At 43.7% G+C, this 15,707-nt stretch overlaps 1 protein-coding gene across 1 annotated transcript in view; it reads right to left on the bottom strand.

Annotated features, from left to right (window-relative positions):
* Window positions 1-872: 872 nt before the first annotated feature.
* The window catches only part of Gna14 (G protein subunit alpha 14), a 153,966-nt gene continuing 139,131 nt past the window's right edge, over window positions 873-15,707 (bottom strand). Inside the window, exons 3-7 of the mRNA XM_034519520.2 lie at window positions 11,210-11,364; window positions 7,992-8,120; window positions 5,655-5,784; window positions 3,535-3,688; window positions 873-2,295 (exon numbers count right to left, since the gene is read on the bottom strand). Coding sequence (XP_034375411.1) covers window positions 2,105-2,295; window positions 3,535-3,688; window positions 5,655-5,784; window positions 7,992-8,120; window positions 11,210-11,364 — 759 coding nt within the window. The 3' untranslated portion in view covers window positions 873-2,104. The remainder of the gene's footprint in view (window positions 2,296-3,534; window positions 3,689-5,654; window positions 5,785-7,991; window positions 8,121-11,209; window positions 11,365-15,707) is intronic.

Here is a 15,707-nt window from a genome sequence, read left to right as displayed (position 1 = left end):
AGTCACTTTTAGCCATGGCAAGTGATAGGGATCACAAAAGTGGACTCTGGCTATATCATTTTAAATATTTTGAAAAGCTTCTCCTTTATCTTGATGACTAATTGTTTCAAAGAAGATTTAGCATCCATTTGTCCAGTTCTTCATGCCCAGAGTGAAGACTGACTTTTAAAACATAATGCTATTTTGGTATAATGGTTTCACACTTGAAGTTGTTCCAACAAATTGACAATCTGGAGGTCTAGTCACTGGGTGAAAGAATGGCTTAGTTCAGCTCTAGGAATTAAGTCATGTGGTTCTGTAATAGATGTAGCCAATCTGAAAATTAACTAAGTAAGCCCACACTGACCAAAAGCATTGAAACTGAAAATGCATGTAGTCTACTGACCCCCTGGAACCTCCAGTTTAGCAGTGTACTACAGAGAAGTTAATGCTTCCCCTCGTGATGATATGACTGACTGGGAGCTGCAGCTTACAACTGCCCATCATCTCAAGAGAGTACCAGGCAAAAATTGTTAGCTTGAGAAAGGATCATAATTCAAAGTACAGTTTCTACTGGATACATGTCACTTTCTCACTGTTGTAAACGCTGAACCGTTTTAAGTTGGGGACCTCTGAAGATTGGTAAGTGTATATAGACATACCTCCAGGTTAGCAGTCCAAGCAAAGCCACCAAAGCCCTTAAGTATGAAGTACTCTACTTCCTGGGAATTGGGACTTGCACCATTTACGGAGCCAGCCATGGAGCTTCAGCTCACCATGGTGAGTGAAGACTGTTTCAAAGGGAGGAAGCAGGAAAGCTGCTGAGTTGTTAAGACTAGCATTTTTCTTTTGAACAGAACCGTCAGCCACGAGCTCTAAGAAGCACATCATCATTGGTGTTCAGGGTAGAACAGTGTATTCTTAGTATCCAGAAAGGCACGGCATACACAGTTCAAACAGCACATTTGTCATTGCCATCAGAGCTTGGGCAAGGTTTACATAACATGTTAAACAAGTTATGCTTTAGCCATTCCATAAGCTATAAGACCTGGCCATATGCATTAGGACATACACACATGCAGTATCTAAAGTCCACTTATCATATGTCAGAGTTGGTTTTACCAAATTGTGGCGCAATTAATGTTTGGATAATATTAATTTGGCTTAGAAAGTTGACATGAAAAGAACTGCTTTTGAAAGAAATTTTTGGCTGGGTTGTAGCTCCATTGGCAGAACGTTGCCTAACATGCACAAAGCCCTGGGTTCTATCCCAAGCATCACATAAACTGATCATGTGACACATATATCCGAGCATTACTAACCTGTAAATATCAATGTAAAATCACACTGTTTGAGACCTCTTAATGCTAGGAATTAGCAACAGTGTGAGAACTGTCTTAAATAGGTTAAGTATATGAAGACAAGAGAATCAGAAGTCCAAGGTCATCCTTGGCCACAGAGTATGTTTGAAACCAGCATGGAATGCCTGAGGCCCGGTCTCAGAAAAAAAAAAAAAAAATCCTAGCTGAACATGGAACATGCAGGCAGGAGGACCGAGGCCATGCTCAATTACATGGCTAATTTAAATTGGAAGCCAGCTTGGGCTACTTAAGACCCTGTTTTTAAAATAAAAGATAACCCCAAAAAAAGGCATAGAAAGAAGTCTTTGGTTGTTTTGTAAAATGTTACATAAGTCATACTTCGGCATTAAGGGGAAGAAATGTTAGAAATATTTCTTAAAAGATTTATTTTAAAATTATGAAGCCTATGAAGATGTTTTAGTCACCTAAATGAATCTCAGAGGTCTGAAGGCATGATTTGTAAATTAACAAGTTCCTCTGTAAATGTGATTTTAATAGCTGTCCAGCACTAGTTTAAAAAATAGGGGGAAATCACTCAAAAATTATACCTAATCTTTCAGCCAAAGGGTAAGAAAAGAATTAGACAATCAAGAATTTAAAGACACTTCAAAAGAGTTGGTAAAGTTTTTTCATATTGTACTACCCATCTCTGTCTCTGTGGCTATGTAATGTCCTTGGGTCCTGGTCCAGGTGGTCAGAAGCACTTGTAGATCGGGCAGGAGGAGCTCAGATCACCCTCCGTCTGGGAGGAGTAGACCCTCCATTTACACCAAGTTGAACTCCCGTAGGTTTAGCTGTAGGATTGTGTCTTTGACAGCAGCAAACACAAAGCGGATATTCTCAGTGTCTGTAGCGCATGTGAAGTGAGAATAGATGACTTTCTCTTTGTCAGGATTCTGGTCTTGATACAGCTTCAGGATAAAGTCCCTGGCAGCTTTGACATCTTGCTTTGGTCCTGGTCATGAGAAAAATAAAAATACAGACTCACTATCATGTCCTCTCACAATCCATTTTTAATTTTTTGTTCTTATCTGGGATCTTCCTCTGACCAATCTTACATTACGTCTAAGGAAAATTTACCTGGAGTAATTAACATTTCATTATGAATCTATAAAATAATGTTTTAAAAATACTTCCCTCTGTGTGTGTGTGTGTGTGTGTGTATACACATGCATGTGACCAAAGAACAATGTCGTGTTACTCTCAGGAATGCCATGCACTTCTATTGACAGGGTCTTTCATTGGCCTACAGTTCACCAACTAGACTCATCTAGGTGGGCAGCAAATCCCAGGGATCTGCTGTCTCCCTGTCCTGCCTCTGTGATTACAAGTCCTCACAATTGTGCCTTGCTTTTTTAGGTGGGTTCTGGTGTTTTTAACAAGCCATTCCCTAGCCCAATATTTGGTCTTTTTAAAGTGTCTACTGGTATATCTAATAATTATACTGTAAAGTGGTTTGTCTAAAAATAGTGGCCTAGTGGCCTAGTTTGGTTCTAACCACTTTTAAAGTGATACTTAATTTGTACAGACAGGCAGCTGTGGCCTGCGGGGGGCAGAGGTGTGGTGCAAAATCTGGTATTACTAGGTTGATTTTAAAGCTTGGCAGTCCTAAACTATGCTACCATTAAATGCCAGAGTATTTAATCGAAGGAAAAAGAGGATACACTGAAATACACAAATATCAATATCAAGAGTATACTGAGACCTCTTGTTCCAGGAGTGATTAGCAAGAGTAAGAACTGTCTTGCCTTGAGCAAGCTGCCTACATAGAAGACTTCAACACCCATCCTGTGTCTAAGATGATGCCACCCTGTAGCCCCACAAAGCAGCAGGTTTCCTGACTAAAGCTGACTAAAGAACCAGTTCTGCTCTGAAGAGTTGCTAGGACAACAGAAAGAGCGTGGCACACAAATGGAAGGCTGTGGTACCGGTCAGAAGGTTTTTCCTATGTGAGGTGCCTGAGGTGGGGCCAGACCAGCAAGAAGAGTCCACCAAGTCAGTCGGCATGTGCAATCAGGCCTTTGCAGTGGCAGATGTTAAGGCGAAACCATGAACAGGGCAATGAGAACTGAAATTTGAATTGGCAAGTGAGAGCCCATCCGGGAGCCCCCAGAAAGACTAAAGACCCAAGACTGATCCTGGAGAAGTAGATAAGGTTGGTGTGAAAACACCATTCCCCAAATGAATAACTTACCTGTGTATTCTGGGAAATAGCTAATTAGATGAGAGTACATGATTTTCTCTTCCAAAAGATCCTTCTTATTTAAGAACAGAATCACAGAGGAGTTCAGAAACCAGGGGTAGGTGATGATGGTTTTAAACAGGGCTTTGCTCTCCTCCATACGGTTCTAGTGAGAAACAAGGAAGTTAAGGTAAGCCAGGAAGAAAAGCAAGGCTTGGAAACAGCATGCTAAGTGGCTGGGTGTGTCCATCAGTCCCTTCTCCCCTTAGAGTCACTCCTCTTGCCATGGAAAGCATGTGGTCGCACCAGACCAGCTTCCGTTTCCCTCCCCCCTCACCTGCCTAGTCAGTCTTAGTGCTCCAACTCGTCGGAACACTCTGTTCTCTTGCCCTAAACAAGCCTCTTATGAAACTTTGAGCAGGAAATTTACTTCATTTGACAAGGTGTTCGTGTGCTTTGTTTGTGGTGAGATACCAGCTTCAAGTGGATGTGTGGTTCTGAACAGTGCCTCAGGTATACTGTAACACGGGAGGAAGGAAAGCTCTCCAGGAGGACCACGGCCTTCAGCCCTCAGGCATGCTAGACTGACCAAACGGGAACTAACATGGCAGAGAACCGTAGCCATGCTAAGATTCTCGTCCCAATTTGGTGGATAAGCATAGTATTCCAAAAATGTAACTTTCCCAACCCCACAGAGAAGTGAGTCTGGTGACAATTATGCTTACAGACAGTAATTTTAAATAACACCCTTCAAAGAAAATGCTAAATGCTCTCAAATTTGAGGATGCAGGTAGCTCAGAAACAAATTGTATCACCTGACAACTACTATTGACGGCATTTTCTCTGAAGTATGTCTAAGAGAAAAAAAGGCAAGAACTTTTCCTTTAGAGAAGAAAGTAACCATAACAACATCAAAGCTCAAGGAATGTTCCAAAGGGTCAATCCATGAATCTACTTCCCTACATAGACTGGGACTGAGTGCCCAGTGACCCTTTCATAGGGCTAGCCTTCACACCACAGTCCCAGCCCCTACCTCATCCTTCCCTGAAGGCCCTGAAGGGCCCTTTCATCCTCCAGCACTCTATTTCAGGCTGCCACCTGCTTGGGAGAATACAGACTCATTCCGCAATGGTCCCTTCTATCATTACCCTACCCTCATGGAAAAGGAAGACGGAGCGGGCTGAGCACAGCTCACACTACAGCCTTGGCATGGATGCTTCTTCCTCTTCCCTGCCACAGACAGGTCCAGAGTTATCAGAGAAATCAGAGAAATCATTCATCCACTTTTAAAGCTTATAGTATTATCTTAACTTCCAAGGGGAAAACTCTATATAGCACAGTGAACGTATCCAATGTGTATCTACAACTGGAAGAACAGGCTGAAATAACAGCATTTACATTCTCTCCAAATACCTGTTGTTTTATGGAAAAAAGAATATATTTCATCTTTAAGAATATTGGGCTGACCTCATGGTCCCTTGAGCAACAACCAATCCTTTGACTCTTCTGATAAATACCATAAGTAACTCCTAAGAATTCCTAACTTTATAACTATGTATCTCTTCTTTGAAATTTCATTTGGGAGAGCTAGGCAGTAACTGCTGTTACTCTGACGGCACAATTAAGGCACAAGGAAATGAGTTAATACAGTAGCACTCATCAGAGAGAAGCGCTCACTGAAGATAAGGTTTGTTCATGGGCCACCACCTGATACCGGGCATTGGTGACTTACGTTCACATCCTTGAAACAACAGTCAAGAAATCTTGCATTAAGTTCAGAGGTATAGAGTATTAGGAGGACTTTGCAGCGTTGTCTGCCATGGAACTCACAGAGATCTGCCTGTCTCTGCCTCCCAAGTGCCACCAAACGAGACTGTGAAATCTAATAACTATCTCAATGTATTTTGTTAAGTGAAATGTGACTGTATTTAAGTTACACAGGACATTAGCACTGAGTCTGCAATGCATCCGTAGATTGCACTGGTAACAGATACTGTGCTGGCAGAAAGGGAAGGTGTATTTTCTCATCTAGCTAACTTCTTGAAACATTGAAGAAATAAGACTGCCTTCCACAGTTGCCACCCCACCACACCCCCAGCAGCATACCTCTAAGTTCCCAACCCTCAGCATACCTCATTGTCACACTCAGCCAGAACTTGGTCATATTCACTCAGAGCAACCAAGAAAATGATGGAGGTGACGCTCTCAAAGCAGTGAATCCATTTCCGTCGTTCAGATCGCTGGCCACCAACATCCACCATCCTGCTTGACAGAGGTGGGCAGTCAAAGGTGGGAAGGCACAACTCCAGGGAAAGGATACAAGCCATTGCACCATCCAGTTAGTGTCCTTTGGAGTCCTCAGTGATTTAGGGGGAAGGGGGCTCTTAAGGTTAGTGTAGTAGAGCAGTGCTTCATAGGCAGTGGAGAACACTGGTGGTCTCAAAGCAAAGGACTGAGATGAAGCCTACCACTCAGAGTTGTAGGACATGAAAGGGACAAAGGCAAGCCACCTTCCTGGTACCTCTGCTTTCTTCAGGTCCTATATTTCAATATACAATTTGTATTCTGTTTTTTATAGTGTGTGTGTGTGTGTGTGTGTGTGTGTGTGTGTGTCACACGCACATGAGTGCAGATGTCCTGGAGGCCAAAAGAAGTTACTGGATTTTTTTGAAGCTATAATTATATAATTATATAATTATAGATAGCTGTGAGCCACTCAATGTGGTTGCTGGGAACTGCACTCTCTTAGCCACTGAGCCACCCCTCTAGGTCTCCCTCCATCCTGGTCTTGCTTTTACAGTTCATCTGAGTTATCCCCAGAGCATTTCTATGTTAGCTGGATCCCACCCCTTCTTCCCATCTGCATGTGCTCTCTGCTCAGGATGAAAATCCAAAGATGTTACCTGTGTCCAGGAGATATTTCAGGGAGTCAGCAGAGAGATTGCTGACACAAAGCCCTAAGCCCTATTGTGAGTCCAGTGGTACTCTGTCTAAAGGAATAGCCATCATGGCCCTAAGGTCTGCTGCTGCTGCAGAAGATACAGGCTCACTATTACCAGGTCTGTGGATACTTTAGAGAAAACTAGTGGGGTTTAGGTGAAATACCTGTTCTTAAGTGTTAGCGCAAATATTTTTTTTTCTACCTCTGTGGCAGACTGTATGGGTCAATTAAAGCACATAAACTGCCAGGTCATACCCACAACCCCTACACCCACAACTCCTACACCTTGCCTCGTCCACACCAATTTCTGAAGAACCTAAACCAGTTTGGTTAGACAGTCCACAGGCTCATTGCAGCTCCCATGACTACCATCTGGAAAGATGCCTTTGAGCCATGTTCTAGGGGTGCAGACATGCCTGCTTGCCTCGTGTTGCAGAAGGGGATAGAGCTACAAGAGAAAGCAGAAATATCAAGAGACACCACCATGAAGACATTCTACAAAGACCTCAACCTTTACTTCAAGCATCAGAATTCTTCATCCAGAAAGACTGCATGGGTAAGGTGCCACAAGCTGCAGAGTATCACTCCAGATGACATTAAACCCAGCCCCGAGGCTCTGGAAAGGCAACACCTGTTCACTAAAGCTCATTCTGAAGTGTTTGGGAGGTTGCAAGCAGCCTTTGAAGTTGAAAAGGTTTAAATCCAGGGGCCAGCTCAGAGAGAGCATCCATGAAATTAGACATCTGTTAATGATGCGGAGAGTGCTTTTACACTGCCTTTTCCATTTGACAGCACTGCAGGAGTTCTAAAACAGAATTGTGACAATATAGGATTCAGTCTGGGAAGGGTAGAGATGTATAAAATGAACCTTGTTTAAAAGGATAGGGGAATATTAGATATGCAAGAGATATGGAGGGTTAGAGAGGTGTCCCATGGTTAAGAGCTTGTTGCAGTTGCAAGGGGCCTGAATTCAGTCCTACATGGTGGCCCACGACCACCTGTAACTCGAGTCCCAGGGGTCAGATGTCCTCCTTGTCTCCAAGGGCTCCTGCATGCACATGCTGCACATATGTATACACTAAGGAACACACACATACACACAAAATAATTTTTTAAAGTGCTTTGAGATTTAGGCTGCTTTTTAAACTGTATTTTTATTTACTTTTTCTGTACAAAGTTCAAGAAAGATCTGTTCATCCTGGGTGTTGTTATACAATTTAACACACTTTTATATTGGTTTTTCTTTAAGGATAAATCTCAGACAAGGTAACAAGGGAAAGGAAAAATCCTATTCAACATTAGGGAAAAGATATCAGTAATTATATGGTCACAGGAGTGCATACCTGTGTGACTGCATAAGGAGGTTTCTTTCCAGTAAGAAGAGGCCAGAAGTCCCTCTGTTGTGGAGCATGAGACCCCAGAAGCTATCCCAATCTAAGAGGAACTTAGGAACCACACATCTAAGACTGGAGACTTGCCCCCTGAACAGACAAATCCTTAGAGGATGCTGTCTCGGAGATAGACATACCGGAAGATGATGTTTTCCAGGTCAAATGGATATTCTATGATGCCAGTGGTGGGCACTCGGACACGAAGCACATCCTGTTGAGTGGGCACGAAAGAGGGCATCGCGATTCGGTCGATGTCCGACAAGTAACTGTGACATTAAAGAGTCGAGATGCCGAGGCTCCGTTTTGAGAAGGGAAAATACCCCTTCCTTGCCCAGGGGAAGTCCTCCCTTACCACAGCGGCCCCACAAGAAATGGAGACAGCAGTGACATTCAGAGGTGACTATGCCAAGCCTTGCTATCCTCCAAAATGGTTCTAAAGGAACCAGGGTTCAGAAGCACATCTGTGAGCCTTCTGAGAATTCAGGTCACGCCATCCCAGTTCTCATCCCATCATCTATGTGGCCGTGAGAAAAGCAGCAGCCTAGAGGCTGAGGAGGTGGGACCTACACCCAAAGGACCTACCCACTTGACTTCATTCAAGAACATTAAATAATATAGACACTGTTCTCTGTAGGCTTTGATCAGTGAACTAAGAGCAACTTATATGAAAATATGCAGATGACCAACCGGCCATAGAAAAATTCCCTCAAAGCAAAATAACATTTTCCTGTTAAGCACACTGTAAGTGAAACCTCTAAAACAATCAAAATTTGTCTCATGTTATTTGGAACTATGTATTAAAATTCTAACTTTAAAATACATCTATTTTTTTTTCTAAAGTGAAATAAAAGAATGCCTTCAGGCAGGCTGCGTAGCTCAGGTGTCCGAGTGCTTGCCTAGCATGCACACAACCCGGGGTAGTCTCTAGAGCCTCCTACAACAGATATGCTGGCACAAGGTCTGCAATCCCAAAATTCAGGAGGAAAGATAGGAGAATCAGAAGTTCAGGGTTGTGCTGAACTACATGGAGAGTTCAAGGCCAGCCTAGGCTAGAGACCATGTTTTAAAATTTTGCTAACTTACTTTAAAGTCCTTACAAAAGACCTCGCTAGCAATGGAGTTGTTGGCCCTGCTGCTTTCTGTAGCACAACCTAGATGTCCAATTTAGAGATTTAAAATGCTGGACCACCACTTCCAAGCTTATTATTTTACTGTATGTCAGTCTTCTCCCTTTATCCAGTGTTCGACTTCACGGTTTCAAATACCCATGGCCATTTATGACCCCAAAGAGATGTGAAAATAATGCCAGAAATAAATGATCCATCTTTAAAAATTATTTTTGTGTTCTGCAAAGCTATGGACAAAAATTCATACTTTTCAATCTAGTGCCATTCTGAGTAGCAGGATAAAATCTGTGGCTGTTCCGAGATGTGAGACACACTTTTTCTAGTGTAGCCACACTGAGCCCACCTGCCAGTTACTCATTAGCTGTCACGGCTCTCACACTGTGTCATGGGTTCACATTGCCAATAACAAGTAGCTCTAATTTTACTTAATGTGTCGCGGGTAATTACCTTAGTTTTAGCTTGTGTAAATCCCTTCCTGTACCTCGCTGATAAGTTTATTTTATCATGCTTATGTATGAATAGAAGAAATATAGAATGAAATATCATTTGTGACTTGGGGCATCTGCCAGGGACTCTGGAAAGTAGTCCAAAAGTATGTAAGTGGGAGCTAAAAAAGATGCACTACAGTGATTGATTGATTGATTAAACCAGCAGACTGCAGTGTCTGAGATTAGAGGGCATTGGTCGGTGGCCACATATGCCCTTAGCATACTATCTGGTACACTCATTTACGCAGTATAAATGAAATATAAATACATAGACATTACTAGCAGATGACTGAGAACCACTGACCTGGACCAAGAAAATGCACAAGTAACTTATGTCATAGACTTGGGGTGGGGGTGGAGGGTTGTTGTTTTGTTTGTTTCATTTTGCTTTTTGCTTTTTTGGGACATGGTCTAACCCAGGTTGCCTGCTGACCTGAAATTCACATAGCTGAGAATGTCTGAGAACATTTGTCCCCCCCCCCTCCCCCCAACCCTGCTCTCACTTCCCCAGTGCAGTTATCTAGGCATGTGCCACCATATCCATGGACTCTCAAGACTGGCAACCATGTTCCTTTATTAAATGCAGTCATCTTCTATATAACTCTGTTTACCTCCCCAACCAACCCTGACACACCTGGCAGTGGACTTGCTTCTGTTTTCAAGATTTATACTGAATTAATCTTAACAGCAGTTTTGGAGAGCTTTCTCCAAATGAATGTAAATCCACAGGCTAGTCCCAGAGCCAGTAGTAACAGCAGGCTGCTTTTGGGAGGAAATGGGAGGACCCACTAGCTTTGACATTTGGTCCCTGGACAACATGCCTGTCTCTTTAGGAGGCTTTGCTCCTCCCCTCTCTGCTGCCAGTCTAGCTTCTTACTGGTTTCTTTCCTTTTCCTGACATTGTGCTTTTCTGCTGATGTAATTAGATCAATTGTACCAACCTGGATTGAACTGAACACTGCCTGGGACAAATGTCTAGGGAAAGTCAGTAAAGGCCACAGGAAGTAACGATGCCTTCCCTGACAGCTGCTTTGTCCAGTCTAAGCTAGTTTAGAAAGAGGTCAGCATTTAAAATGAATCAACTGGGTTTGGGGTGTTTCCTGGTCCTGGGAGGAGGAACCAAGCAACCAAGCTGCAACCCCAAGAAGTAAACTGTGCTCAGTCACCTGCTGGGTCAAACAGTCTTAGGGGACTCTAAAGAAAGAAAAGATGTTGTGATATCTCCAAGATGGTGTGCAATAGAAATTTTCGTGGGTTGATGGTTTAAATCTAGAGCTTTATGGACCCAAAATACATAAGCAGTTGACTTTCTGAGAGGGTCAAATAAGCCAGCTGAGAGTTGTGTGCTGGTCTTGCAGATACCAATGTCTATCACTAGAGGGCACCACAAGATCAGCAACTGATTAAAGCAAAGCCTGCGCCTACCCGTGGTTTCCAGAAGGATACTGGAGAGGAAGAAAGTAAAACCACAGGCAGGTGTGTTCTTTGCTTAAATCATAACCTCTGCTCCAAAACTTAGATCAGTTCCCCTAAAGGAATCTCCAACTTAATTCGGTGAGAGAAGGTGAGTGCTGACCCCAGGGGACATCTGGGAACCCACAGAGAATTAGGAGAGAAGAGGCTAAGAGTCATGCCAGAAAGTCAGGAAACCCACTGCTTCTGCTTCTTCGCCACTCCATTCCAGGGGAGTGAAGCCTTGCAGTTACCCTAACAGCAGCTGTGGTGAGGCTGAACACTCACTATTTGGCAGAGTCTGAGAGCTGGTACTCCCTCCTCCTGTCATAACACTCCTGGATTCCTGGATCCAGCCACAGCTGCTTGATGGCTGCCACCTGGTCTCTGGAGAGTGCCGAGACTTTGTCTACTTCCACTTCTCTGATGATCTGAGCATTTTCCTATTCAACGGAAAGAAAATACCTCGTTAAGCAAAGGAAAGGATGACAGATAAGGGGATGATCTGGTCCTGGCTCCTGGAGTCGGGGTGCACAGCCAAGCCCTCAGAAAACAGACGACTGAGCAAGGTGATTTCATTACTCAATCTAAAGAAGTGAGCCCCAGACCTGCACCTCCACTCCAGCAATAGCAGAGGCAGTTGCTCAGACCTGGCACCCAATTGTGAACAGAGACACCCATGTTATGTAGCCACCTTCACTTCTACATGCTTTCTGCTCATTTCAACATCCATGTAGCCTGCAATAGACACAAACTGTTGTATCAGTCACAAACTAGGATTGTTTGGTAGAAGTGGACCAGCCCCAGGTGTAAGAACAAGGACATACTATATCTGTAAATGGAAAAATCAATACCAACTGTCAGCCTGCCCTTTTTCTCCCTCTTAAGTTTTTTTTTTTTCTTTTTCGTTGTATTTGAAGTAGATTTTACTTTGTAGTGCAGTGTTAGGTTCACCAGAAAGCTTCAGCTTAACAGAAAGTTCCCATTTGCCAGCAATATAGTCTCAGTAATCAGCGCACCGTTCTTTCCCATCTAAGAACCACTCCCAGGTCACCTGCTCTGCGCGACAACTACCAGACTGTGTTTATTGCAGCTGTTGCTCTATTAGCACACTAAGAATTACAGGCATACACCCAATATTCCTCACTTACAAACTTAGCACATCCCCATAGCACTTGAACCTCTGCGTGTGATCCCTTCCACTGACCTTAGCAAGAGAGGGTGACGGAGGGTCCCAGATAGCCCTGTGTGGAGCATAGGCACTGCCCCCGCCTTCTGGCTTCCCATTACCACTCTGTTGTTTCCTCCTGCCCCTATGACTGCTTCTACATCGGAAGTGGCCATGTACCTCTGTCTTCAAACAAGCCTGAAAACTCTACGAAAGTAGATTTAAAATCTTACTTGTGCTTTTAATCCAAGAGCCCAACACAGTTTCTGCAAGTAGTTGGTACTTTCCTTTGATATGTAAGCTCAATAAACACATGTGGTACATGTATGTAGTATGTCAGAAATCCATGGCCATGGAATGTGAATAGTGCAGGGCAAACGCCTGTGCCGAGAGTGGGGAGCCCACAGAGGAATTTGGGAACTCACTGTGGTGACTCTCAACCTGCTATCTCAATAACTCCACCCCTTCTTGCATGGCATACATCATAGGCTGCTTCTCTAAATTTAACAGTGAAATGCAGTGTTGCTGTTGAGAATTAGAGCCAAAATATTGACAAAGAACTGGGCAGGGAACTGCCATGCTGCATGGCAGGGGTGGCCAGCATCTATATGTGTTCAGAAAGCAGATGAATAAAGTGAGCCTGCTGGTCTTAGGGGAAAACAGTCAAACTCAAAGACAGAAGTGTTTAGGAGCAAGCCAGCAGTTGCAGAAACATCACCGAAAATCAGGCTCTCAAAGAGAATTCAGCACAGACGTGGATGAATGTGGCAGAATAGCCCGTTATTCTGTACAATTACAATATACTAAAGGAAGAGGAAACACTGTGCTCAGTAAGAGCTTTCCTTTCCCCGTGTCTCAAAACCCAGCATTTTCACAGTTTGGAGAGGGAACACAGAAGACACATGTGTGTCTCACGGAAGTTCCCAGGCCACCCGTGGAAGGGCCACAGATAAAGTGACACCTTCACACAGGGCCCTGTGGCTGCTGCTGAGTGTCTCTGTCAAGCACAGTGGGCTTCCAGCTGTGGCCCCAGCAGCTGCCCCAGCTCTGTCAGGCCCTCATTACAGGGCTGCTATTCTGTCGATTGCCCAGCACAGCTGCCATCTCTGTGGGGCCTTTTGTTAGGTAACTATATGTTTGTGTTTTATATTTGTTTATGTATTTTAATTGGAAATTGACTCTACATAGTTATGGTATATATACTACATGTTCTCTTGATATATGTAAATAATGTATATTGCTAAGCCAAGCTATTTAAGGTGTGTGTGTGTGTGTGTGTGTGTGTGTGTGTGTGTGTGTGTGATCTTTGCATGGTGAGAACACTAAAGACCTACTCTCTCAGCAATGTTCAAGGAAATAATATACCATCACTAACACAAACACCAGGAGGTATGGGAGGCTCTTGAACAAATTTCTCCAGCTGGCATTTTAATTAAAATTAATATCCATTGATATGTTATCAATGATAAAACCTTAACTAGATACTGTTGGAAAGGTCTACTGACATTCAATAGCCATAAACGCGGAAAGCTTTGTTTTAAAAGTAGTAGTAAAATATATATACACATATATATGTGTGTGTATATATATGTGTGTGTATACATACATACATATATATATATATATTTGAAAATGGAAGTTTCTTGCAGCACAGGATTGTCAATGTGTGTACAGTCTCTGATCCACATTTTCACAACTCTGTCCATGTCTAGAGTCCACTGCACACTCTACTAAAGCTTTTGAATAAGGCTTTGAGGCTCCGTGGCCATTGGCTTTTGAAGTCTTACAAGCATTGCTACCAGGGAAATCGCAGTCAGCTGTGCCAGAAGTGCTCAGCATTCCCAAACTCTGCTTAAATCATGCTCAATGTCTCCAAATCCTGGTCCAGCTTCACGGCCTACATAGACACATGGGCAGGCCTAGAGGAGAGCATGCCTGCTCTTGCAAGTCATCTGCTTTGTCAAGGTGGAGAGGGTAGAGTCTACACCCTCCTCGTGGACTCCCATTCCCCACTTCACATCCAGGTTTTCTCCCCAACTCCCAGCCTTGCTGACCCATAGAAACTTTACACCCACACTGCCAGATACACAAAGGCAACAGCTTCCCAGCACCTTCCTCTCCATCCCAGTAACAGCAGTCTCTGCAATTAATTCACCATTCCATGGCAATCTCAGTCGAACTCAAAGTGATATACCAAAGCCTCCATTAAAGGTCTCCTGATTCTATTCACAGTCAAAATTCCCTGTCATCACGAGTCCAGGTGAAACTAACATCTCCGGCATCAGTTGGAATGTCGTAAGAGTCTCTAATTCATCTTATGACAGCCAACCTCACTGCTCCATCTGTGACTGGTCCTCCATGCTGAACCTGGGCTGGCTTCTGGGACAATACAACCTGATAGACAGCCCTGATAGACCAGAAAGCTGGGCCAGAGGTCACGTTTCTATGACTCACATCTCTATCTAGTGGTATCTTCTGTAACTCCAAGTCTGTTGACAAACAGGACTCCTGTGCCTATAGTCTCAGCCGGACCCATGTGGATTTTACACTGCAGCCTCTCTAGGAGGTAATATTAACCTAATGACTCAAACACCCTCATTCTTTAAGAGTTAGATTTTGGGGCTGGAGAGATGGCTCAGTGGTTAAGAGCACTGACTGTTCTTCCTAGAGGTCCTGAGTTCAATTCCCAGCAACCACATGGTGGCTCACAACCATCTGTAATGGGATCCGATGCTCTCTTCTGGTGTGTCTGAAGACAGCAACGGTGTGCTCATATACATAAAATAAATAAATCTTTAAAAAAAAAAAGAGTTAGATTTTTAGTGGAAGGCATAATAAAGCTAACACAACAACCACTCAGATTTAAGAGTCCCTAGGAGGACTGGCTTTTACCAAATCCTCCCAGGTGCTTTGCAAGATCCAGATGAGATGGTCTGCTAGTTGTGAAGCAGTTGTCAGGGATGGAGAAAAGCTGCCTGGCTCTAAGTCCTCGGGACTCTACTGCTAGCTTTTTGCTGCTATATCAAAGCCACCCAAGAAGGCAGCCAGTTTCTTTGTACCCTAGGGCCTGAGTGTGGCTGTACTGTTCTTTTCACAGGATTCAACATCGTGTTCTTAACATTATGTTTCCTGTTGTCTTTCTGGGTAGGAGAGGCGGGTAAGGGGGTGAACGGGGGTGGTGATTATGTGTGGGGAGTGGGGTGCTAGAGAGGGCCGGACTGAATGGAAATCAGTGAAGGGCATCTCTGGGACTAGCTGAAGACCTGGGATTGGAGGGCAGGGATGATACAGGGAGTCAATGGGGGTGACCCTAGCTGAGATGTCTTTCATTTCAAAAACACAGTCACATCTAGGCTGTAGACACTGCATCCCACCCACTACCCTTCGAACTCCCATCCCTGCCCAGTGATGGTTTCACCCGGGTGGGTTCATCCTCAACATCAAAGCTCGAATTTTCAAAACCAAGACATTGCAACACATCTCCAGAGAACCATGCAACAGCGACTCCCGCCCCTGGCCCCTTTTATTTTTCTGATGTTTCACTTTTTCCAGTCTTCTCAATAGCTTGAAAAACTCTTAAGCAGACAAGAAATATGTGGGTCACAGCTTGCTTTAATA

The sequence above is a fragment of the Arvicanthis niloticus genome, chromosome 1 (assembly GCF_011762505.2).
Source record: "Arvicanthis niloticus isolate mArvNil1 chromosome 1, mArvNil1.pat.X, whole genome shotgun sequence".
NCBI classification, from domain to species: domain Eukaryota; kingdom Metazoa; phylum Chordata; class Mammalia; order Rodentia; family Muridae; genus Arvicanthis; species Arvicanthis niloticus.
Note: the sequence above shows the minus strand (reverse complement) of the source record. Positions and strands in the feature narration are given on the sequence as shown.